General features: G+C 37.0%; 1 protein-coding gene and 1 pseudogene across 5 annotated transcripts; both read left to right on the top strand.

The window, feature by feature from the left end:
- LOC109819913 (tetracycline resistance protein, class B-like) lies at nt 2,227-14,383 on the top strand. Of its 5 annotated transcripts, XM_020385884.1 has the most exons (5): nt 2,505-2,585; nt 5,600-5,668; nt 8,150-8,268; nt 11,049-11,800; nt 13,385-14,383. In XM_020385884.1, exons 2-5 carry the CDS (start codon nt 5,626-5,628, stop codon nt 13,893-13,895), a joined length of 1,425 nt encoding a protein of 474 aa, XP_020241473.1. In that variant the 5' UTR covers nt 2,505-2,585; nt 5,600-5,625; the 3' UTR covers nt 13,896-14,383. The 5 variants fall into 5 exon arrangements, with proteins under 5 accessions (XP_020241472.1, XP_020241477.1, XP_020241475.1 ...); XM_020385885.1 differs by lacking the exon at nt 5,600-5,668 and having other exon boundaries at nt 2,475-2,585; XM_020385883.1 differs by lacking the exons at nt 5,600-5,668; nt 8,150-8,268 and having other exon boundaries at nt 2,227-2,585.
- LOC109851210 lies at nt 16,859-18,784 on the top strand (annotated as a pseudogene).

Here is a 26,018-nt window from a genome sequence, read left to right as displayed (position 1 = left end):
CAAATACTAGACAAACAATATTAGTCGTAAATTATTGTTAAACATCATCAAAACAAGAAGGCCAACAACACACACATACATATGTGTGTGTGTGTGTGTGTGTGTGTGTGTGTGTGTATATACATATGGACAGAGGGATAAAAGTACCTGTATCTTGAGGAAATTGAGCTCCTCTTGTTTACTCATACCTTCAATTGAGAAGAGGAAGAAGTGAAATGAGTCTCAGAAGAAGTAAGATGAACAGAGTGCTTCAGAAGACTAAGATGCTAAAGAAGTGAAGAAGAAGAAAGAAAGAAACAAAGGAAAAGCCCAAAAACTAAGAGGCTAAAGAAGTGAAGAAGAAGAAGAAGAAGAAAGAAGAAGAAGAAGAAACGAAATGGGTTAAGGGCAGTTTTGGGTTTTGAACAAATGTTTGTCACTGTGCTGTGTTGGAAAGCTAAATAGGGGCTGAAACACAAGTGAATGTTGTATTGGGGGCTTTGTCACCCAAAAAATATTTTTTTTTTTTTTTTGGGGGGGGGGGGGGGGGGGGCTGGCCACATCCTCTTTTTATTTTTGGGGCCTTGACACATTTTTCCCTATTTTTTAAGAAGCGGTTATTAATGATGTTTAGTGAAAACTATTTGGGCATGCTTATTAAACTGCTTTAGTTTTAAAAAAAATAAAAGCAACATATGTTTTTCTTATTTTATATACAATATTTACCCTTTAGTTTTTTGACAATGCTTTTCACTACCAATAAACATGAAACTAAAATTATGTGTATTTTTGTCATTTTCACTCATAATAATCTTTTAGCATAATTTAACTAGACATCTTAATTGCTTTCTAAAGCACCTTTTGATATATAATTACTAAACAATTATTTTTAGCAACTTGTATAAGTTGCTTCTATTAGCTCTTATATAAGTAACTTAGGGATTGTTTGGTTTCCCAAAGTTTTAAGGGAGTGTATTAAAGGATACATATTTCCCGTGACAAATTCATTTTCTTTGTCTGGTCCGCAACTTAAAAACAAGAAAAGGGGTGATGTGGCATCCCCTTATTCTCATGAAGGAAATTTTAGGCAACCATGCTTTGATGGTTTCCATTTCCATTTTACTTTTCTTTGGTTTCCAAGAAACCGTCCGAACAGATTATTACGATATAGAAATACCAAGCTGACCCTGTGCAAAGTAAGTTCATGTGGGCACTAAAATTGCAATGAGTATGGTGGCCGTATGCTAAGGTTTATTTGAGTTTTAGATTGTCTAAAAGAAATTTAGATATGGGTTTAGTTTGAATTCTTCCTCCTTCTAACAGGCAGTTCTTTTTTTTATGGATTCTTCACTTCTTATATAGATATTAAGCATTGAAAAATTATACTTCCTAAGATATGTTCTACATGAAAATTATCCAACTAGATATGTTGCAAGTATGAAGTACCTAATTAAGTTTACGACAGCGTTTCAAATTCTAATAGTATTATATATCATATATCTATTCCTTTATACAAATAGGAGGATCAGAGATTCACTGTTCATGCTACAGTAAATGCTACGGTAGCATTTACTGTAATACTATTACTGTAGCTAACAATTAATTTAAAATATTACTGTAACACACGGGTATACTGTAACATTTAAAAGGTACTGTAGCAGAGCGGGATACTGTAGCACTTTCAAAAATTCAAATCATAGCATATTATAAAAAGGGATTACTGTAGCAAAAAATAAATAAAATACCGTGCTTTACACGGACCGCAAACTAGTTTTCTTAGGGGCTGTTTGGTTCGCTATTATAAGGGGTGGAAAACTCAGAAAACCCCTCCACGTCAGCTTTTTTGTTTCCGTCCATTTCTTTGTGCCGCTTTGGTTCGCTCGAATGGAAGAGGGAAAACTCTGCTGAAATCGCCGCCAACTAAGATTTTTTTCCCTCTCCGATTTTCTTCCCCAACCAAGTGAAATTGATAAAAACTCTGCCACGTCAGATTTTTTCCTTCTCTGCTTTGTTTACAAAAGTTTTCCTTTTTTTCTATGCGAACCAAACACAAGAAAAATAAATACATTGGTTTCCCACCATTTTTTATGTGCAAACCAAAGCAAAACAATCTATTTCTTGGAAAAGTTTGGAAAACTCAAAACTTGTGTTTCTTTACATGGAATTGCATTTCTCTATATCAAGGAAACGAACCAAACAGCCCCTTAATTATAGAATCCCAACTGTTTTATTTCCCCGTTCCTCTCATTTCAGATATCGTCCCATTTGGGCCCACATTTCCAAACCCCCTCTCGCCTCTCTTGCTCCCAAATCCAATGGAGTGGGAGCAGCGTTTGACTCTGATCCTGGTCAACCTCGCCGGAATCATGGAGAAGGCCGACGAATCTCTGCTTCCGGCGGTCTACAACGAGGTCGGCGCCGCCCTGCACACAACGCCGACCGGCCTCGGATCGCTGACCCTCTTCAGATCCATGGTCCAGTCCGCTTGCTACCCTCTCGCCGCCTTCGTCGCCTCGCGGTACAACCGTTGCCACGTCATCGCCGTCGGAGCTTTCCTTTGGTCGGCGGCAACCTTCCTCGTTGCGCTCTCCGACTCTTTCTTTCAGGTAAGGGTTTGCGTTCAAATTTGAATACCCTATGGTTTTGAATCGCGCTTAGGAGATGAATTTCTAACTGGGCTCAAAGTTAGTATCTTGGCCTTGAGAGCCATTGAGGCGTATTATCCCCGAGCAATTGAAGGGAAATATGCACCGGTTTGATGTTTCTCACGCTCAGAGACAAGATTCATAGTAGGTTCCCAAGTATTTTTTTTGCGACGTTTGTTATCACCCCTTAGGAAAGGAGAATATGCACAGATTGTTTTTTGCTGTGTTTTGTTGCCTGATTGCCTTCCTGGGGGAGGCATTTTGACTCTCAAGTGTCGGTAATTGCTCGCCTTTCTGGGGAAAACACTTTGAACTCGAAATTTATGATACTATATGGTAGATTTAGGGGACATGGCCTTGCACGCCTGATTTGTTTCTTAAAATGGCAAGTGAGAACTTATCGGATGTCTCATTTTAGGTGGGATAGGTCCGAAAATGACTGTGGTTGTTTGTCGGAGGGAGGATCCATGAGGTAGTGGGGTCAATAACTAACGGTGGGGGCAATATTATGAATAAGTTTAAAAAAAAACTAACACCTGGAGGGAATATTAAGGCAATATTAAAACTTAGTCTGAAGAACACGATACTTCCATTGGAGGCGCTTGCCCCTACTTTGCTTTCTGTGACCCCGTAAACTTCTGCTATAGTACTAAGAGTTCACCTCGAGCCAACTTATCAAGTGCTAGTTATAAGGTATTCTCGAAGGTCGAGGACCTACTGTGTCCAAATAGGAGTTACCATTCTCGAGTTTGTGTTGGACACCTCTTCTCCTCCACATCACTGTGGGACTGAGCAGCAACATTGGGTGTTTGCTCACAAGACTAAGGAAACAACCGGGTAGGGGGAGGCGGGTATGGATCAAACTCCGAGTTGACTTGACTCATATAAGAAAAATATATGCTCGACACATCTAATAAACGATTCAGGAATCAACACCATTATCAATACAATTGAAAGAAAACCCATCTTTGGAGAAGGAAATTTAGGTCAAACCTCTTCACTTTCCTATCAGTGCTCTAACTTAAAATTGGATTTGCAAAATTCCATTGTTGATTTTTTTCTCATTTTAAAATGTCATTAATAAATCAGTAGTTTTGAACATTATTGAATATCATTTATTGCTTTCTTTTTACTCTTGTTTTTAAATAGACTGATAAGGTGTGCAATAGGTTTCAGAGTTGAGAATTGTGAGCAATAAAGAGCTTCATGATGGTTTGAGGGTTTTACCATATTTATAGGAGACCGTCATCCGAATATTATGTAGGTGAGTATTCAAGCCACCTCCGAAGTGAGCTTAACATCAAAATTTCATTCAAGTTCATTGACAACTTTCCTTAAGGTGCATAATTTGTTTTTGACTTTCTTGGTCCATTCCATGCGTTGACATTTTATGGTTGAGGTGCACAGAAGCTAAACAAGACCGGCAAGGACAATCAAACAATTAAGTAAGAAATAAATAGAAAGTGTGTGAACATGATGTGATTGTTTTAACAATGGTCATAGAGACTTACCTTTTTTTATCTCTTCCTTGAGATTTCGTTAGTTTTCTTTAACTTGCTCCTCTAGTTATTGTATCGAGTAAGTTGGCAAGCTTACAAGCTTCAAATTCTGTGGTTGTACTCTAGTTAGACAAAGTAGATTGACTTATGAGTTAAATCTCTTCCACTTGTGATCTGACCAGCTAGGACAAGGTTGATGGTTTGTAAGCACTGAGCTTTGTTGGTTGAAATTTGATTAGATGGGTACAAGGTGACTGATTTACGGGTGTAGAGCTCTATCTCTGGACACAATTTGTGGAAACAGGGTTCTTCAATTTGTGATTTGGTTGACTGTTTGGCTCTAACACTGACAATGTGATTGGTTGAGTTGATGTCTACTAGCATATAAACATAGCTTCCTCACTTGTGACGCGAGTAAGATGAGCTTGACTGGCTTAATCACATATCTAACACTGAATGTTCTAACCAGTTAGAAATGAGGCTAGATGATTTATGAGCTTGGAGCTTTGTTACTATTGTGTTTGGGACTGACTTAATTCCAGAGTGAAACAGCGAGGCCTTATTTACCACGAGGTGAAGAGAAAACAATTACATAAATTAGCAATGTGAGAATAAACTAACTAAAATAAATACTACACTAATAATCCCCCTTAAGAGGAAGCATAAATATTTGTCATGTTCAACGTGTTACAAAAAACTGAAAAAGTGAAACTTTTTATAGACAAAGTTTTAGTGCAAATACCACCCAACTTACCCACGTACAAACATAGCATGTGGCAATTTTTTTGGCCAGTACTATTTGACGGATAAAGTGTCTGCGTAACGTAATGCACTGGAATATATCATTATTAGAAGTATGGCTAGCAACTTGATTATCATAATGCATAATCATTGTTTGAGCAAGAGATACACCAAATCTCTCAAAGCAGAGACCAACTCATATCATCTCACAAATAATATGATCCATAGTTTGATACTCAACCTCAACACTAGAACACACGAAATAGTCTGCTTCTTGGTCTTCAAGTTACCAAATTTTCATCAACGAATATACCATAGTAAAGTGATGGAATGATGATCAAGAGGTTCATTTGTCCAATCAGTATCAGAGCAACCAACTAGGGTTCTAAAAACGGTTTATTCGCCCGCATATGTGGGCGAGTATGCGGAATTGGCCATTTCCACTTGAAAATGGGCTGATTTGGTCAAATGTGTGGTCAACCGCATAATTCTGACAAAAAAGCATATTCGTCTGCATAAAAAGAATATGCGACCGAGTTTTAAACTGGTATTAATTGGTTTCGGGTCCAAAAAAAGAACGCGTAAATATTTTAAACCTAATTTTGAAAACAAAACCCAAACTAAACCATTGTCTACGGTTTTTTCTCTATCTCTCTCTGGCCACCTCCCCCATCTCTCTCTCTCTCCCTCTCTTTCTTGCCTTCATCTCATCGTCTCCCTCTCTCCTATCTCCAGCGATAGCAAGCGGCAGCAGCAACAGCATGCAGCAGCAGGCGGCGGCGGCGACAGGAGGTGGCAATAAAGGTGAGTGAGTTTTCTCATTTTTTAATTATCTGTTGATGGTTGCTTTTTTGATTTTTTTATCTATTGTTCAATGAAATAATCAATGTTCTATGCTTCTGATTGATTAATTCATAGTTCATTATACATGATTATCTGATTGATTAATTCATAGTTCATTATACATGATTAGGAAATAGGAATCAAGTACATTATTGATTACAAATATTGGTGGCAATTGATAATGTTAACTAGAAAATTATCAACAATCATGTTTGTTAATTACTTAATGTTACTTTAACATACATATTTTATATTTTAGATGAAAATACATATTTCTTCTAGTGCAGCTATTGATGACATGACTGATGAAGGGACTAATGAAGATGATTTGGATGAGAATAATAATGATGATTTTGAGGCTCCCTCTGAAGAAGAGTTGGATGTTGACATTCGTTATGAGGATGATGAGGAAGATTAAATGCTTTTGTTTTAGTTTATGAACTTTTTGTTTTAATATAAATGTTTAATTAGTAACTTTTATATGAGTAGCTAGTTAATTATGATGTATGCATGGATGATGGATGCATTGGATTGAGTATTTAATTAGTTACTTATTTATTGATTACTCAGTCACATGTTTATTTGCATTTTTCTTAGTTTATCTTCTATCTTTTATGAATTATATACATTATTATGTATGAAAAATAATAAATATATGTTAAAAAAAATTGAAAAACGCATAATTCCGCATAATCCGATTAATCGACACATAATCTGATTAATCGTAACTCGCTCTCGAACCACACAGATAATAAAACCATGTTTTTGAACATTGCAACCAACAAATAATTTGAAGAATGATACATAGACCCTTACTAGGAGCGCACCTTTTAGATATTGCAATACATGATGAGTTGCGTCATTGTGAAGCAAACATGGAGTTTGCAAATGGTGACTTAACTACTATTAGCAAATATTCCATGATTTATTGCCTTAAATAGATGATTCCAAATTCAGTATATTAGTTAAATATAATATCTTACTCTCAATGCTTTAAAAAGCCACCCTTTAGCTTGCATGGCGTCTAGGTAGTATTTAGGCCTCCCACCTAGTGTCGAGCACTTATACGGTACCTAGGTTGCCCATCTAGATTTTAGGAGTGCCTAAGAGAGCGTAGGCTACGTATATAGACTGCATCCTTTTAGCATTGATCATAATTTCCCCCTTTGCAGCATTCACGTCCTCTAAACTCCTCTAGCCTTCAACTCTGAACACCTCATCTATCTCCTCCGACTTTCAGCAAAACCTCTTCTTCCACCACTTAAATATAGAAAGAAATCCGTCTAGGTGCCTTGGCTCTAGGTGTCGGGTTTAATGCCTAAGCCGCTTAGCGCTTTCAGTAACCTTGCTTATTCTTTGGGACTTTCCTTTTCTTATATTTTCTTTTCTTATTAGAGTTTTTCTTTCATATATTATTCAAGGTTGCTGATAGCGGATCGCGTCGTGGCGAGGTACCGCTAAGGCTATATTGGGCTATTACGGCGAAATCACGGCAAATAGCGCATAGTCAAATAGCGGTCAAATTTAAATATATTTAAATATCCTAACTAATAAGAAAATTCATAAAAAAATCTAAAAATTCAATTAGTTGTAAATTTCTTGTATTATCAATAAATAACAATTAATAAGCTTGTTGTATGAATGAAACTATGAAGAAATTCAATAAATATAGCATCATAATATGTGTGATAGCGGGTTTAGCGGGTTTAGCGGGTTTAGCCGCTTTTAACAACAAAAATCCGCTTTTAACCGCGAAAATCCGCTTTTAACCGCGGAAACCCGCTTTTAACCCGCTAAAATCCGCTTTTACGCGCTATTCGAATGAATAGCGGATTTTCCCGCTTAAGCCAGCCGCGAAACCCCTACGCGTAGCGCTGAAGGGCCGCGACCGCTATTCGCGCCGCTATAGCCCCGCTATTGGCCGCTATTTACAACACTGATATTATTTTACAAGCTGTATAAGTATGAGATATTACCCTTCTTTTCATAGTCAAAGAGAATATTAGAGTTTTCCTTTTATTATCTTTCCTTTTTTATTAGAGCTTCTTTGGTAGAAATTCTATAAGGTTTACAAGTATGGGTTATTACCCTCTTCTTCGTAATCAATGAGAATATAGAAAAATTCTTCTTTTCTTTCTTTTATTTTAACAAATACCAGCAATAAGTGTAATATCAGGTTGGACTTGTCAAATAAAGTTTTGCCACTTATGATCTAACTGATTTAGACAAGGTTGATTGGCTTATTAGCTGCAAACCTCTAATGTTTTAATACTGACATAGATGTTAAATGATTCACGGATGTTGCAGTTTCTTTCCTTCGAGGGTGTTGAAGTTATAAGCCCAACCTGAGCACCTTAACTACTCTATACAAGACTTTTTTATTCTTTTTCAACTTGTCATGGTGCTCCTCCTTATCTACATATTTAACTTTCCTTGCTACAGGTTCCGTAACACGAAAGGAACATGTTACCAGGCTATCCCTCACTAATTCTTTGAGTTCCACAAATTCTCTTTACTTCATTCTTATTACAACTTACAATGTTATGCCCATGCTCCCACAGGTAGGTTTGGTTTCTTTGACTTGTATATCTATTTTTTTTTGTTCTCTAGTAGTGTTTTTTGTCATAGTCTTGCTTAAATTGAATTTTATTGAAACTTTTTTCTTTGGACTGTTGGTCCTTCAAAAGTAGATAACTTGAGATGTAGCTTTTTTCTTATAAAGAAAATACAAAATAAGGGTGTGGATGATTTTTATTTTCAAATTTAAAACTCAAATTAGAGGGCTTAACCACCAATTACTCCGTTATAGTATCCCTCTTTTTTGTAATAGTCTAAAATTAAAAAAGGAAAAAAAATGCTACCTAGTTGAATAAGTGTGTTGATGGTTTTTATTTTAAAATTTCAAATTTGAAATTAGGGGGGACAAGTTGTTGTTTTATCGAGATGTAAGATTAATAGTAAACCAGAAATCTCCTCGTATGTATAAAGAGGGGCTTAACTAATTTTCTTCCATCTTTACCCTATTATATAGTTCAATTTGTTTTTCCGCTCACATTATAAATATTATGAAACTCCTTTAAGTTTACCCACTTATTATGTAACCCTCTGAGATTATTTTTTGATTACAAAGCCCCCTACCATTAAAGCTATGTTAAGTTTCTGGCACGTATATGCCACATGTTTGACATTTTACCTCAAATACCTCTCATCTCTAACTCAGTTCTTCTCTTTTTCCTCCCCAACTATTGCAAAATCCCCACCCCCCTCTCTCTCATATTAGACCCAAGTAATCTCTAACATAGTTTCTTCTCACCTTTCCTTTGTTTTGTTTCATTCTTATCACGTATATGCTTTCATAAAAAGCAATGCAAAAAACTTAATCTTTGAGGATTATTCTCATCATCCATATTACACAATTGCAATGTGGAATTTTAATTTCACCATATTGACTTGTGGACTTTCTTACTCATTGATGTTTACATGTATGTATATTCATCATTCAAAACTCATATGAAGCCCAAAAGAATAATGAAAGGAAAATTTTCATTGATTAACAACTTTAAGCATACACCATCCATTACATTGCATGATCTAGAAATATGATAAATAAGAGAAGAACAAGCATTGAAAATATAAACCAATAGTTACATTTTTTCCCCTCCAACTTTTCAGTTAATGCCTAAATTCAGCAATTTCAGTTTGAAGATCCATATTCATATCCATTATAGTTCTGTTGCAATTTCTAAGCCTCTCATTCTCATTTTCAATGCTATTGGCGTTTTGATGAAGGGATCCATTGATTGCCTCCAGTTTATTTTTCTTGTCCTACAAAATATTCAACAAAAATTTTATCCAATTTGATAAGTCTTTGTCACACCGACTCCAAATTTGCAACTTTGATTCTTACATTCGTAAAATCTTTTTTCCCCAATTTACCCTAGTCTATAAAATAAGAATTGTAGCCCTTGAATTACAGTAGCATGTGAAAATGTTTATATCTTCATCTTTGACAAGTTGTGGGTTGAGAATGAGAGATTTGAATGATGATCAGGCTGCAGCGTTGTTGAAATATGGAAAGCAAAAAAGAAAAGTTGGAGAACGAGAAGAAAGAGGAAGTGAAAGAAGAAAAGAAAATTCACATCTATACTCCTCTCTGACATCTAAAATATGTTGAATATCCAAATGTTTGCCTAAGATGAAATGAGAGTAAAGAGAACCAAACTAAGAGGAAGAAGAAGAGGGTGATTTGAGAATGTAAAAATCATGTGAGTTTTGCATGCCAATTTAACTAAGACTTGGAGCATGTTTGGCATTATACTTATTTTCACTTATAAGTATCTTTTTACTTATAAGATGCCAAGATCATATTTGGTAAGAATTTACATACTACTATTTTTTACTTTATAAGTAGTAAAAAGTAAGTTGGGATCTCTAACTTATTTTTTGGCTACATATAAGTAGATTTACTTATTGATGTTAAAAGACAATCTTTCTCTTTAACAAAATAAATAAAACTAAATAATAAGTAACTTATAAGGAATCATAAAATAAGTAGTAGCCAAACATACCCACCCTTAATAGATCCTATATATAAATTAAAAAAAATAACGTCGACGGGTTTCAGAGTAAGCGGGCAAACTTGATGGGGGTTTGGTAATAATTACCCTTTATCCTTTAAGAAATTCGACGTGGCAATTTTTGAGATGTAATGCTATGAGTAAACCACTAATCCTTTCTTTATATATAAAGGAGAAGAGAATTAAAAATATTTTAATTATGGATAAATATGATTTGATGAGGACTACGGAAATATTTGACTGTAATTAGAATTTTCTAATTATGGATAGATTTAATTGATTAGAATGTTTAGGTGAATATATGATTAATTGTCCACATGTCACCTTTGATATGATACATGCCATTTTTTTTGCCTTTAGGAGTGCCCCAAATTTCTCATTATTTATAAAGGAGGGATTATAACTGCTAACTTTTAATATATGGAAGATCTTTTTTCTATTTATTTATAATGCAAGAGTAAGACTGTAGTGTTTGGCAATTGTGATTTAGACATCAAATTGAACATAGAAATGTTATTTGTTTAAGTTCATTGATTGTTACCCTATGCTCCTTTTGATTTTGGAGAGGAGATTGATGAAAGTGCAAATCAGAAAAGAGAACTAGAAAACAGAGTGTTCTTGTCACTTGTAAAGGAATGTAAGAATCAGATGTCAGAGTTGGTTAATTCTTTGAAGGACGGAATATGAGATCGTCATTACTGATTACTGACAAAATAGAGAAGGTTGTGCGCATATACTTAGTTTCTCTTTTCCCTGTTCTGCAGGTAGCAATATCAAGAGCCTTCAATGGGGTTGGGCTAGCCTTAGTGACACCTGCAATCCAGTCCCTCGTTGCAGATTCCACTGATGACAGTAACCGTGGTAGTGCATTTGGATGGCTTCAGCTAACCTCTAACATCGGGTCTATCATTGGTGGCTTTTTTTCTCTCCTACTAGCGTCAACTTCCGTCATGGGGATTGAGGGTTGGAGAGTTGCTTTCCATTTGGTCGGCATAATAAGTATTATAGTAGGAATTTTGGTTCTATATTATGCAGTAGATCCACATTTTTCCAACAGTGATGGCAGAAGTGACACGAAGAGTTCACCCAAGTCTTTAACAACTGAAATGACGGCGTTGGTTAAAGAAGCCAAGGCGGTGATGAAAATTCCATCTTTCCAGATTATTGTTGCTCAGGGTGTTAGTGGATCATTTCCATGGTCAGCTCTATCTTTTGCACCTATGTGGCTGGAGCTCATTGGATTCTCGCATAAAGGAACTGGATTCCTTATGGGCATGTTTGTAGTTGCCAATTCACTTGGAGGACTGTTTGGAGGAAAGATGGGGGATTATCTATCGAAACGTTTTCCAAACTCTGGTAGGATTATTTTATCACAGATAAGCTCTGGTTCTGCCATTCCTCTCGGAGCTGTGCTACTGCTAGCGTTGCCTGATGACCCCTCTACAGGTGTTGCTCATGGTCTGGTCCTGTTCATCATGGGATTGAGCATCTCATGGAATGCTGCTGCCACGAACAAGTATGCATTTTGTCTTGTTTCTATCTCATCAAGTATTAATAGATAGGAGCAGGGTTTGGCTACTTCTTTATAGTCCATAAGAAAAGCATGGACATCAGATTAGCATAACTAAGTAAAACAACATTCTGCTTGGCCATGACTGTGTATGGAAGGCACAGCTACTCAATAATAGAGACCATTAAATAGCAGATGTTCGATAGTTTTCACTTTTATTTTTAAAGAAAAAGCATCTCTTTGCATCATTCTCTTTGTGTTGATCATGTTCTATTGCTGTTCCATAAATTGAATTTTTAAGGTTGTAGCTCTATTTTTTTACAAAATTATAGATCATGCTTCAGTGATGATAAACATAAAATTCTGGGGTGGCAAGCAACTTCTCTAACATCTTGAGGCCAACGAGCGAATGAGCATGCTACATGTGTTCAATCCTCATGTAAAATTTTAGGGGCAGTTTTATCTTTGTCTGAGATTTGAGTCAATTTATGGCCCAACTTTTTTTGCTTATCTTGCTAAGCTTATAATGAATGTATGTAACCTCAACTTCAAACACAAAGATATTATATGGAGATCAATACTGGTCATCTTCTGTATCTTTCTTAGGCTTTCTCCCTTGTACTCGTATTTCATAACTTCTCTTAAATGGAGGGCACTAGCAGGAGATTTGGGTTTGGGTGTGTGGGGGAGCGGAAACTCCCTCTGTTTACTCCCAAAAATGACAATTAAGGCCAGCACTTTCTCTCTAAGAAAGTTTTAACAGGGATAAATTTACAAGAAGTCTGATGTTATCATGTTAACCTAATGATGAAGGCTTGACAAGATAAGGTGCATACCAAGGAGCTGAGATCTTTGTAAACAACTTGCATACTTTATTTCTTTATTTAGTTGATTGGGGAAATTCTACACTGCATTTAAATAAGAATCTCAGTGCACTTTCTTTCTCAATTGGATTGATTAATCTCAACTTTTGATGTCTATCAATTAGTTCTAAACTATGTGAAACGGTCTCTTGTGATCTGCTTGTTTTCTAATAGGGTTAATTGCGAACAGACACCCTGAGTGTTTTCTCTTTTTTTCTTTCACTCTTGTAATTGTTAACAAGGTTTGAGGAGGTAGGTATACCCCTAATAATTCTATTGGTGAGTATAGACACTCAATTTCTAATTTTTTTAACTTTTAAAAGAGCCGTAAAAGTTCACTAAGGTGATGTATTTGCACCTGGGCCAATAAGGATGCTTCTCGTCTCGATCCTATGGGTGGTCGACAAGTACTGCCTTTTTAGTCGACTTCGCAAGTTGTCGGCCCATTGGATCGACTGCTAGAGTCACTCGAGTCGTCCCTCTCTAAATATGGCTATTTAGGCACAGGGTGGGACACGTGTCGGCCTCCTTACAGGGTTCTATTCGCTACAACAAATAGAACTGTAGGGGGTCTATTTGCAATTGGGTGTTAATATAGGGATTCTATTTGCAATTAACCCTTTTTAATATATATTTTTGGTTTCATTTTTTGTTTCCTGTTTACTGCGTTCCAGGATAGCAGCTTGTTTTTGTACTAAATTATATTTGCTCTTTGTTGTGGCTGAAGTCCTATATTTGCAGAGATTGTCCCTGAGCGATCAAGGACGAGTATTTATGCTCTTGATAGATCATTCGAATCTGTACTTTCATCATTTGCTCCTCCCATTGTTGGAGTTTTATCTGAGCATGTTTATGGCTACAAACCAATTGCTTCAGGTTCAAGTAAGGGTGCACGCATTGAGACAGACCGAGAGAATGCTGCTTCTCTTGCCAAGGCTCTATACTCTGCAATAGCAATTCCAATGGCCAGCTGTTGCTTAATCTACTCCCTCCTTTATTTCACATACCCTCGAGATAGAGAGAGGGCAAGGATGGAGTCTTTAATCGAGTCTGAGATGCAGAACATAGACCTTGAAAGTCCTCAAGATGCAGAAGATATGCCTCAAGACTACCTGTTTGAATCTCGAAAAGGGAGGGATGTCAATAATGTTTATGGGCAAGGCGACTTTGAGATTGAGGACAATGATGAGAAAATATTACTTCAATATCAAGTGGCTTCAGATGAAAGGGATCAATAGTAGTGAATTCCTCTGCTGAGGTCTATGAAAGACTTCCTTGACTACGAACTCATGGTCTTCAAAGGAGTAGATGCAATAGGGGATTTGCTCATGGAAGGATAAGTCTACTAATGGAGAGAGCATCACTTAAATATTGCATGAATGAAATTGACAGATGTCATGTTAAAATTGAATACAGAGCAAGGGAGAAAACAATAGATGTTCGGACTGTTTATTGATAACACGTTCCTTAAAGGCTCTTCAAATTTTTTGTATTTCCATACAAAATATTTACTGACTCTTTGGCATTTTGGACTTTCTTTTTTCCTCTTCTTCATACACTATATCTACTGGTTGTTTTGTATTTTATAGATTTTTTTTCTCTGTTCTTTTTCTGGTCCACATATAAAGCTGTAAAAGTTTCCCCTGTATGTATGAAATTTGTTATGTAAAGGATTAAATAAGTTGGTCACACAGCTGATACAATGATTGGAAATATTCTCAACGTACTTCGTTTTCTCCAAGGAAATGATTTCTCTGATTGAGATCAGACTGTTTGTTTTATATCATTTCATTAACCATTCAAATTCCTCATAGTTGTTTGCAATTGTTGGAACGTCTTTGAGGTAATGCTATTGATCTTTAGAATTTTGTTCTCACTATTTTAGTTGAGTGAAATACATTTGCTACATCTTAATAGAGTAACTTGCTTGCTACCTAACAGGGAAAAAAAAAAAGAAAAGTGATCTAAGATAAGGACCAAAGGAATCTTCAGGATTTTGGATAATTGATAACCAGCGACCTCAGTTAATTTGCTGCAAGGTAATCTTTCTTTCTCTTGTCTTTTTTTTTTGTCCTGCATTTCTGCTACCTATTAGACCAGCAAACATCAGGATGTTACTGAAGTTTCTTGCACTGTATCATTCCCTCGAGTCTCTTTTCAGATTTCTAGACAAAGGGTCGGTCTGTTAACTTTATCTGAGGAATTGAAATCAGTGAATTTCTATTTTTTTTTTAGAGTTAGATTCTCTTCCTTAGTTGAGTGCGTCTATAGGAAGCGCAACGTTGTCATGCATGTTGAACCGATTAGAACCCCAACAGAAGCAAGTCTGATGCAATGTTCTATGGAATTCTTATGGGTGATGGTTAATTATTTTTTTAAGAGCTGATGATCATCTTGTAAGTATTTAATCTCTCAGAAAATACTCCGACTACATTTTTCAGTGTCTATCGTTTGGGCTTATTTTGCAAGGTGACGCTTCCTAACATGTTATTTGGACTTAATGCAACAATTATGTATTTTGAGCATGTAGTCATATCACCAATTTAACCTTTGACTGTATTTTCGTTTAATTCACAGACCCTTTGATGTCTTGTTAAAACATTTGCTGTTGACTGTGAGGTTTTTTTTTATGTTCGTCATTTTATATAAAATAATTACAGTTATCTCTTCTCTTTCTCACTCGCTCACATGTACACACACATGAAAAGAAAGAAGTACTCTCTAGGGGTGAATTATGGCCAAAAAGTGCTTGAGATCTGTGTCACACTCTTCTTTTTCTTTGAAAATCAACAAAGTAATCTCCAAACTCTTGGCCAGAAACTATTGTCCTTTATCTATTGCATCTTTTGTCTGATCTTGTCAATCTGTCCCCTAACCCCACCATTAAACTTCACTTGTGTGACATTTCTTTCCATAACTCATAAATGAGTAAACTCCTTCTAAATTGTATGTGTGCTAGTAACGCAACTCAGAAATGATAAATCTTGGAATCTACTAATGGGTGCTTTTTGAATCCACAAAGAACAATATTAGAATCCATGAAGAACTTTGAATCCAAAGAATTTTATTGATAAAAGCTATCTACCTATAGGATTTACAATTCTTCTTCTTAAATAGAAAAATAATATCTACTCCTAATAAGATTCTTGCTACTCCTAATAAGATTCTTGCTAATAGGATTTACAATTCTTCTTCTTAAACAGAAAAATAATCTCTACTCCTAATAAAATTCTTGCTACTGCTACTGTTAATGATAACATTTCAAATCTACTGCATCACGGTGCATCTCATGCAGAAAATATTGTACCTTTTAGGTGGTTCTTCTTGAAGATCCTACTTAGGGCTGTTAGGGGTAGATTGGGGTTTCTTAATCTTTCCATAGTCATGGTTAGAATACGAAATTGGATATCGATTGAGCACGTAATAGTAGGAGGGAGGAAACGAGCTTTCAACAATTCCTTCATCTTCGTCCATGATTGGATTTTTTTTGTTTTTGTTGATGGGTACGTTCCTCACATAATGATTGCCATCAAAAAGCTGTTTTACTCTTCAGTTGTTAGGCTATTTGCTTTACTTTCTAATTTTCTGCGATTCCCAAGTACCAGAAAAATCTCTCTTATCTTATCAATCCAATGAAGAAAATATTCTACATCAAGTTTCAATTGAAAGACGTTAACTCAACCTTCATGTTTTTAGTATCATAGATATCTCATCTTGAGTAGTTTTGACGATCACAATTTTGGTGTGGGACTGTTGTTCATTTCTTTCTGCAGATACCTATCACGTCTTTAGACACAATCAATGTGAACTCATCCTGGATTCGGATGCTCCATTACCAACACAAGTTGGTTTGTATGAGTCTTAATTTGATTTCGGGTAATAGCGGCTTCGTCATTTGCAGTCAAATCAGAAATAGGGCTCTGATACCAATTAACGCAGTGCGGAAGTGAAAAGCCTCGGAACCCACCAATGGGTGCATTTTGAATCTACAAAGAACAATCTTTGAATTTACGAAGAACTTTGAATCCACGAAGAAATTTAATAAGAGAAATTTTATTGATAAAAGTGATCTACTCATAGAGTTTACAATTCTTCTTCTTAAATAGAAAATCAAGTCTACTCCTAATAAGAATAGAATTCCTAAAATAAAAAAATAATTTAAAACTATCTAAAAGACTCCTTATGATAGAGAGAACAAATCAATTCAAATTGAATCAAACTGATTTTGTTTTCTAATCTAAACTGACTGCAAATTTGTTACTAAAAATAAACTCAAGGCTAGATTTCAGCCAAAACTGGGCACAACTTAGAATGAATACAGTATACATATCTTATGTCATGCTTCCTAGTGTCTGATCTCTAGTTCAGGTTGCATCCATTTACTAATCTATAAGAGATTGCAAGGTTTGTGGACAGAATGCAAAGAATCATGTTACAAAATGGCAATCGTACAAAACATTGATAGGGACGGGAATAAAGACATTAAGCAGTGATATTAAGGTGCAAAGGCCCTATGGTTGCATCATTGCCCATATAGCTAAAGGGAAGAATATTATTGTTGGGAAAGTGCTGTTATCTGATCACCGTGACAATATTGAGGTACCTGTAGTCTGCAACCACAAACTGCACATGGTAGAGAAGCAGCAGCAAGAGAGAAACGGCAATGGTTCTTGATTCCTTTGTTGGGAGATGCTTGAGCTTGCTAAATCAATTGGCTACAGAGGAGGTGGTGATGATACTGGGCGTCAAGGACGAGCTTCAAAGGTTTGCAGAAAGACTCGGGATGATAAAAGACATGCTCTCAGATGCAGAGCAGAGGAGAATCCACGATGCAGCCATTAACTGCTGGCTTTCCAACCTGAGAGGTGTTATGTATGATGCTGATGATATTATTGACCTCTGCATAATCAAGGGTTGTGAATTTCTCAAAGGAGGAGGAGACCACCGCAACCATCCACCTCATCAGTATGCCGCCATCGGTTCCCTTTCTTTTCATGCTTTATACTTTTCAAAGTGTTCCATTCCCTCACAAAATTGGTAAAGAAATTCAAAAGATAAACCAGAGGCTTGAGCAGATCTCGAGAGAGAAGCTAATGCTTAGTCTGCAACATGTTAGTATGAATATAAATGTGACCCATGTGAACCTCCGTCAGAGTTCTCCTTTACCAAATTCTGATATTGTTGGTGTAGAAGCTAAAATTGTTTCAAATAAGCTTGTGGTGTTGATCGTTCAGTCTGTAGGCGAAAGTATGGTTGTTTTTGCGATTGTTGGGCTTGGAGGAATAGGTAAGACGTCAGTTGCTCAGAAAATATATAACCATCAGAAGACAGAAGCCAACTTTCAGAAAAGGATATGGGTATGTGCGTCACAAAATTACTTGAGATTGAACTGTTGAAACAGACGATAAGGAGTATTACTGGTGACCAACCTATCCATGATCAAACTAAGGCAGAGCTTCTTCCTCTCCTTAGGTCGGTCCTTGTAGGCAAGAGGTTCTTTCTTGTGCTCGACGGTGTGTGGCGATCTGATTTGTGGGAGAATTCACTGCAAAGTCCCGTAGAGAATAGAGGTAGGTCAAGAAATAGAATTCTCATTACTATGAGAAATGAAGATGTTGCTAAGAGCATGCAAGCAATTCAAACCCACAAAGTGAAGAAGCTAGATGCTAATGATGGATAGGCATTGCTGCATAAAAGTATATTTGACAATGATGCTGATGAAGGTATACAGGATTTGCAGGGGATCAGGAAGCAGATTGTTAAAAAATGTGATAATCTTCCTCAATCAAAGCCATTGCCGGTGTTTTGGAAAACAAAGGATAGAAGCAAGAGAGAATGGGAAAAGGTCCAGAAAAGCCAAGCATGGTCAGTAAAAGGGGAGCTTCCTGAATCAGGAACGGGAGCGCTCTCCTTAGGCTATAAAGATGTGCCCTCTCAGCTTAAACAGTGCTTTCTCCGCTGCTCGCTGTATCCAGAAGACTATGTTTTCCGTCAAATGGATCTTGTTCGAGTATGGATAGCCGAAGGCTTCATTACTGAACAAGGGAATCCCCCCACACTCATTATTCGCACCACTCATTCAAATAGATACATATCCCCATGCACTTTTCAACCAATGTGAATGTGATCCCCCATTTGAATGAGTAGAGGGGATTATGCCACCTCACTACCAAGCACAAAATTTGTGCTTGGTACCAAGCATACCCATATTTCTCATATATGAGAAATGGGTATGCTTGGTACAAAGCATAAATTTTGTGTTTGGTAGTGAGATGGCATATTCCCCTCTACTTATTAAAATGTCCTATTCCCATCTACTCATTTCAATTCCAAACCAGTTCTCAACCCATGTGAATGTGGGTCTTGATTTTAACGAGTGGAGGGGAATATGCAACATCACTACCAAACACAAAAACTTATGCTTGGTACCAAGCATACCCATTTCTCTCTCTCTCTCTCTCTCTATATATATATATATATATATATATATATATACACACACACACACAAGGTTTTAAATGTCAGATGTCGGGTTCATGTCAAATGACTGAAATCCATGTCGGATAGCGAAAATCGGGGATATATCGGGGGATATTGACTAAATATCGGATTGTCATATCGGGTAGTGCGCATATGTATAATATAATGTCCTAAATATAATCTAAGCATTTATAAATTTAATATAATCATACTTTATAAATTCTATAGACTAAACATATAAAAAAGTAAATAATATATGGATTTGAGTTCATAAATTCTTTCTATCGAGTTCATAAGAAACCCTTAAACATGAGAATGAGTCAAACAGATTTGGGTATTTATCACTAAACCCAAACCCGATAACAAAAAATAGATCTTAAAAAAAAAGTACCATATCGGCTGATTTTTCAAAGCTAAAAAATAGACTGATATGCTCGATATGACCCTGATATTTTCGATTTGGCCGTGAAAACCGACATACGAGTTGAAAACGTCCATGTCGTGTCGGTCAAGCCCTCAAACTGATATGTCGGCCGACATGTCGGACATGTCGGCCGACAGAACACAAATTAGTCACGTACCTGTTGGAATGGGTAAACTTAAGAATCTCAACGACATCCAAGGATTTGCTATCGGGGATGAAGATGATCATCGATGTGGACAATGTCAACAACTTGGGTGCGGTTTGCATGTCTCAGCTCAGACGTCTTAGAATTGACAGATTGGAGTGGGTGTTCACAGGAGGTTTTCATCCTCTAAAAGATAGTACCTCAAGGAATTAATTCTTATGTGCACTGGAAATTTTGAACAATCGTCGATCTCAGAAAGAATTGCACACATTTATGAAGAACTGTACCCTGCATCTAGCCTCGAAATTCTTCAGTTCCATATTTTTACGGCCTGAAGTTTCCAGTATGGATGAGCTTGCTTCCTAGTCTGACTTACACTCTACTGTTATTTACTATGTCGAAAGCTTCCACCTTTAGGCCGGCTACCAAAGTTGAGAGTCCTCACTATTGAAGGTGCATCTGCAGTTGTTACCATCGGCCAGGAATTTCATGACGTCAACACAAAGAAAAGACCAGCAGCCTTTCCCAAGCTTGAGAAATTGCTCATATATTCAATGCCGAACTAGGAGGAATGAGCTTGTGAAGTTGAGACCATCAAGCTGATGCCTTGTCTTTAGGAACTGGAAATATTCACTGTCCAAAACTGAGAGCTCTTCCGAAAGGTGCTGCTGCTTGTTTGAAGCATTGCCACATTCGAGGTGCTGGTAGCCTGAACAAAATTAGGAACATTGTTTCTTTGGAAATACTGGTAGTTGAGGACTGTCGGTTTTTGGAAAATATCTCGAATCTTCCAAAACTTAGGGAGCTGAAGATGACAGATTCACATAGAACGTTGAAGGTTGTAGAGAAATTGAACAAACTACAAAGCCTGGTCCTGTATGTGGAGATTGATTGGAGAGATCAGCTACCTGATTGTTTGCTGAGATTCATCCGACAGGAGAAGGTAAATGGAAGTAATGAGGACATCACGGGCAGATTCAGACGTACCTACTGGCGTAGGAAACACCCTCTGGTGGACAACATGACTATCTGGTTTTGATTTGAAATTTGAATTACGGTTCAAATTTAGTAGTTGATTCAGTTTTAGCAATTTAGATTTGAAATTTGAATTATGGTTTAAATTTAGTAGTTAGTTCAGTTTTTAGTATCTGACTGATTTTAGGGATTTCCCAAATCTGTCTTTTTTTTCTTTTTAAGCACTGTTGTAATCAGAAAAATTTTTAATGAAGATTGGAATTAAAAAAATTTTGTTACCTGCATCGTTGAAAACACTCGTGGCTTAGTGGTGTGAAACCCTAGTCGCCGCCTCCCTATCCTCCTCCCCCCACCTCCGAGCTCCGAGCAGCTCGCCGCCTCCTTGACCTCTCCACCTCCGAGCAGCTCCAACACCTCCATGCCCTCCTCCACTCCACTCCATTTAGACTCCAGTCCAAGCCTTCGAGTCCCTTGACAAGCCCTATTCGCCTCATCCCGCCGCTACCCGCGTCCTCGTCATCGCTAGTTCGCACGTTGTCTCGCCGCTCGCCCGCGTTGCCGTCCCATCACCCTCGTCTCTTCATCTCGTCGCCGCTTGGCATTCTAGTACGATGTTGCCGTCCGACGCCACACCGAAGACCGCTGCCAATCTTCATCCTCTAATAGTCGCGTCACCTTCTCGTTTCCTCAGACCGAAGACAATGCAGAGAAAGCACTTTAGATCTAATATATTTTGATCAGACCCGACTCTAGTTCAGTGGATCTGATTTTCAGTTCAGATCCAACCCGCAAAGACAATAGATCCGTTAACGATTCATACCTGATCCAAAATCTATTTCAGACCCGTTTGGAGTCCAATTCGAACCCGATTCGAATTTGATTCGAACTTCGACTCCACGACCCATTAGTGAATGGTCAATCCTGCAGCCGAGGACACCCAATTCGTGTACGACCAAGAGATCGGCGTGGTAGACCCGCCGCAACCCTCTTAGTGGTTCGACTATCAGCCCTTCGACACCCCAGCAGAGTACATTGATCGCGTGACCCCTCAGATCGCTGATAGCGTGGAGTGTTGTCTGGGAATCAGTTCTTGGCACTAGCGCTTCTACCCAGACACACCACTTCATCTCAGCTACATAGCTCTTGGAGGAGATCTCACTCCCCTCATATTCGGCGTCATCGCACCACTTCCAGAAGTCTCTCACGTCGAGGCTGTTTAGACCAACGAAGGTTTTGTTTTCTCTCGACTCTGTACTTTAGGAACTGCCGTCATGTGCATAATATTATCAATTATAATATCAATTGCTATTGTGCTGTATTCTGCTTGATTAGCTAGAGAGTGACTCTGTTTGCCTCGTATATCTGCTGATTTAAATATTACAAGTCGAACTTTTATTACAAGAAACAAATTATTACATTTCTTTTCTGAATAATTTACAAGACCATAAACTTAGTACATTGCAAATTTTGTTTAAAACCTTCTAGAACTCCACATTCTTCTTGAGGCTCTTGCCTAGATCGATCGCTGATTTGTTGAAGCATTGTTGTTGCTGTTCTTCTTACATGCATACGCACTGTTTCACATCAGGAAGTCTAGAGGCACTCCGTCTCTACTGCAATCATGGATTAGCAGAAAGATGTATCAAGGGTGCCCAATACTTGCAGATACTTAGCCCAATTCCAGATATATCAGTGAGCTGTAGGATTTAGACACTCTTCAGGTAATTCCTCCCTTTTTTCTTATTCCTTTATATATCATTTTCTCATTTCATAGTTATACAGAGTTCATGTATATTCTGCAATCTCTAAACGTTTCTTTTAAACGTTTGACTACTGTGTGATCATATCATAAAGATATTTTGAATTACGCAGTATTATGCCCCCAAACAGATTGATTATCATTTACTATCTTCTCATTGCTAGTTGCAGATAGATGTAGTTTATGTACATGAATGCCGGAAGTTACATACTTGCGACTCGGTATCGCCTACATTCACATGATAACTAGTGACACTGGACATTACAAATTCTATAATTCTCGGGTTTATTGTGTACCAGTAAAGTTTTCATTCTCGGGTTTATTTATGACAGCACTGGCGTACGTTCTTCCATGCATTGTATATGATCATAGTCCTTATTGATTTAGAGATTAGAAGAGCGAAGGAGGCATCGCAAGGAGTAGAACTAGAGTCTACTTAACAACTTGTTTATTAAATCTTTAGCTGCTTGAGTCCCACATTATCCTTCTCCTGTAAAAGAGATTGAGCAGGAATTCTTGCGGGCAATCGAATTTGAATAGCCTCAGGAGAAGTGTTTGGGGGAAAATATCGATCAGAGAGTGCACTACAGAAAATCATATATATAGAGAAAAAAGATTACCATAGTTATTATAGTATTTAAGGTTAGTGTTGGACAGATATCTACTGCTTCTAACTTAAAAGCAGAACTTTAATTGTTATTCATGCTACAGTGAACACTATACTTTCTAATCACTGTTCATGCTGCAGTATATATTTTCAAACTTAGTGTTGTTGTTTGCATTGTAATGATTTTTTTCAATAAACATTGTTCATGATACAATATAATTTTTGAATCTTAATCATATTCTATATGCTATAATGAAGTTTATGCATGGCCCCTTATCCACTGTTCCATCGAAAGTAACATTTTTTACCTTGAAAATACTGTTTATATCTTTTTTTTTCCTTGCAAATGATGAATTTAACCTTTGTTAGATATTTCATAGATATAAATCTTTTTGGGCTCTATTATAAATTTTTTTTATAAAACTTACTAATTGGTGTATTATTTTGTTAACTGGTCTAGAAATTTACTTTGTAAATATTAGTAAAAAATTTGTCGATGAAGTAGAGCGAAGCCGGCATCGAAAGTAATAGAACTAGAGTCTACTTAACAACTTGTTGCTACATCTTTAGCTGCTTGAATCCCACATTATCCTTCTCCTATAAAAGAGATTTAGCAGGTATTCTTGCGGACAATCTAATTTGAATAGCCTTAGGAGAAGTGTTCGGGAAAAAAAATCGATCAGAGGGTGCACTTTAGAAAATCATACAGAGAGAAAAAAAGATTACCGTAGTTATTCTAGTATTTAAGGTTAGTGTTGGACTGATAACTACTGCTTCTAACTTAAGGGGCTGTTTGGTTCGTTTCCTTGATATAGAGAAATACAATTCCATGTAAAGAAACACGAGTTTTGAGTTTTCTAAACTTTTCCAAGAAATAGATTGTTTTGCTTTGGTTCGCATATAAAAAATGATGGGAAACCAATGTATTTATTTTTCTTGTGTTTGGTTCACATAGAAAAAAAAGGAAAACTTTTGTAAACAAAGCAAAGAAGGAAAAAAAATCTGACGTGGCAGAGTTTTTATCAATTTCACTTGGTTGGAGAAGGAAATCGGAGAAGGAAAAAAATCTTAGTTGGCGGCGATTTCAGCAGAGTTTTCCCTCTTCCATTCGAGCGAACCAAAGCGACACAAAGAAATGGACGGAAACAAAAAAGCTGACGTGGAGGGTTAAAAATCTGACGTGGAGGGGTTTTCTGAGTTTTCCACCCCTTATAATAGCAAACCAAACAGCCCCTAAAAGTAAAACTTTACAATTGTAACTCATGCTACAGTGAACCATATGCTTTCTAAAACACTGTTCATGCTACAATATATATTTTCAAACTTAGTGCTACTGTTCGCATTGTAATGGTTTTTTCCCAATAAACATTGTTCATGATACAATATAATTTCTGAATCTTAATCATATTCTGTATGCTACAATGAATTTTATGGCCCTTTATCCATTGTTCAAGCTAAAGTAACATTTTTAACCTTGAAAATATTGATTATATCCTTTTTTTTCCTTGCAAATGATGAATTAACCTTTATTAGTTATTTCACAAATACAAAACTTTTCTGGCTCTATTATAAATTTTTTTATAAACGCTTACTAATTTGTGTATAATTTTGTTAACTGCTCTAGAAATTCACTCTGTAAATAGTAGTAAAAAATTGTCACTAAAATTTCTTAAATAGTTTTTTTTTGAAACAAAAAGTAGGGTGAGATACCCTACTCATAATATATTATATATATAATAGGAATAATAAACATTTACAAAAGATTGGGAAGGAATTGGCAGCAACGGCTACTACATTGGGTGGAGATCGGACAGTGCCAACACCAACCCGAGGACCGTAGCAGTTCCACCAAGCAACAGTCCCAAAACAGCAAAACACTAGAGTATTTTGCCACACTTGTGGCCATAACAAAACATAAACTATCAATCGACATAAAACAGGAGGTAAATATACTTCACAGACTGGAAAAAAGAAAAAAACATGCTAGGGATGAGTAGAGTTGGATGCTGATCTGAGATTAGTTTTTTGGGGCGAAGTTTTGCCCCACTGCATCGTCCGCTACCACTTTGGCCATGTCCTTCAGGCCCAGTTCAACTGCTGCACCATGAAGTCTCTGAGCTCTCCTAGTGCTGGATACTCCTGTCCAGAATAGTGTAAAACAAGCGACGTTAGTGGCAATAGACTGTTGGGAGACATGTATATTGTTGAAAATGAGATTGTTGCGACTTGTCCTTGTGCACCAACAGAAACATGGTAGTAAAACCCTCCATAAGACTCTTTGGTCATGGTTGGTTAGGAAGTTTCCCTTCTGAGATAGCATATTGATCACCTCCTGGGGCTAACAACTAACATTTGCATTGGGAAGGAGGATAGACTAGGTAGCTGAAGAAAGAGGGCATGAGATGAATAGATGGTCTTGGGTCTCCGTTGCTAGGTTACAAACCGGACAAGAAAGGTCACCAGTCCACCTTTTTTTGGACAAATTCTCTTTAGTGTGAAGTTTCTGCTTGCTGAGAATCCAAAAGAAGATTTTGACCTTTAGTGGAACAAGGGATTTCCATATGAAGTTGTAAGAGTGGGAGATGATATCGCCGTTGTTGAGGTTAGAGTATAAGGACTTAACTGAGAAGATCCCCAATGAGATATAAGGCCACCATATACAATCGTGATTCAAACTGTTCGATGGCTTGATGTGCTCAATGAAGGAAAGGAGATCAGCAATGTCTTTTTTGTCCTCTACTGTGATGCTTCCTCTGAAGATGGGGTGTTATCTCCATAGTTTATTATGCCATAAACCTTGGGATTGGGCTAAGGAGGAAGGAGAGAATGCCAGTTGGTAAGCCTTAGGGAAGAGGTTGCTAAGAGAATTGTCGCCCGCCCATTTATCATTCCAAAAATTGCATGTACTGCCATCTCCTAGTTTCCATCTTGCAAAACTGAGAAAGATTGAGTGAATAGCATGCAAATCATG

The sequence above is a fragment of the Asparagus officinalis genome, chromosome 8 (genome assembly GCF_001876935.1).
Source record: "Asparagus officinalis chromosome 8, Aspof.V1, whole genome shotgun sequence".
Lineage (NCBI taxonomy): Eukaryota > Viridiplantae > Streptophyta > Magnoliopsida > Asparagales > Asparagaceae > Asparagus > Asparagus officinalis.
The sequence above is the reverse complement of the archived record's forward strand: the minus strand, read 5'-3'. Positions and strand labels throughout refer to the sequence as shown.

What these genes read in the sequence shown, in the direction of transcription:
- LOC109819913 (XM_020385883.1), top strand. Translation starts at nt 2,295, where the DNA reads ATGGAGTGGGAGCAGCGTTTGACTCTGATCCTGGTCAACCTCGCCGGA. An exon ending in TCTCCGACTCTTTCTTTCAG is followed by an intron (nt 2,586 to 11,048) that starts GTAAGGGTTTGC and finishes CCTGTTCTGCAG; the next exon opens with GTAGCAATATCAAGAGCCTT. An exon ending in AATGCTGCTGCCACGAACAA is followed by an intron (nt 11,801 to 13,384) that starts GTATGCATTTTG and finishes TTGTGGCTGAAG; the next exon opens with TCCTATATTTGCAGAGATTG.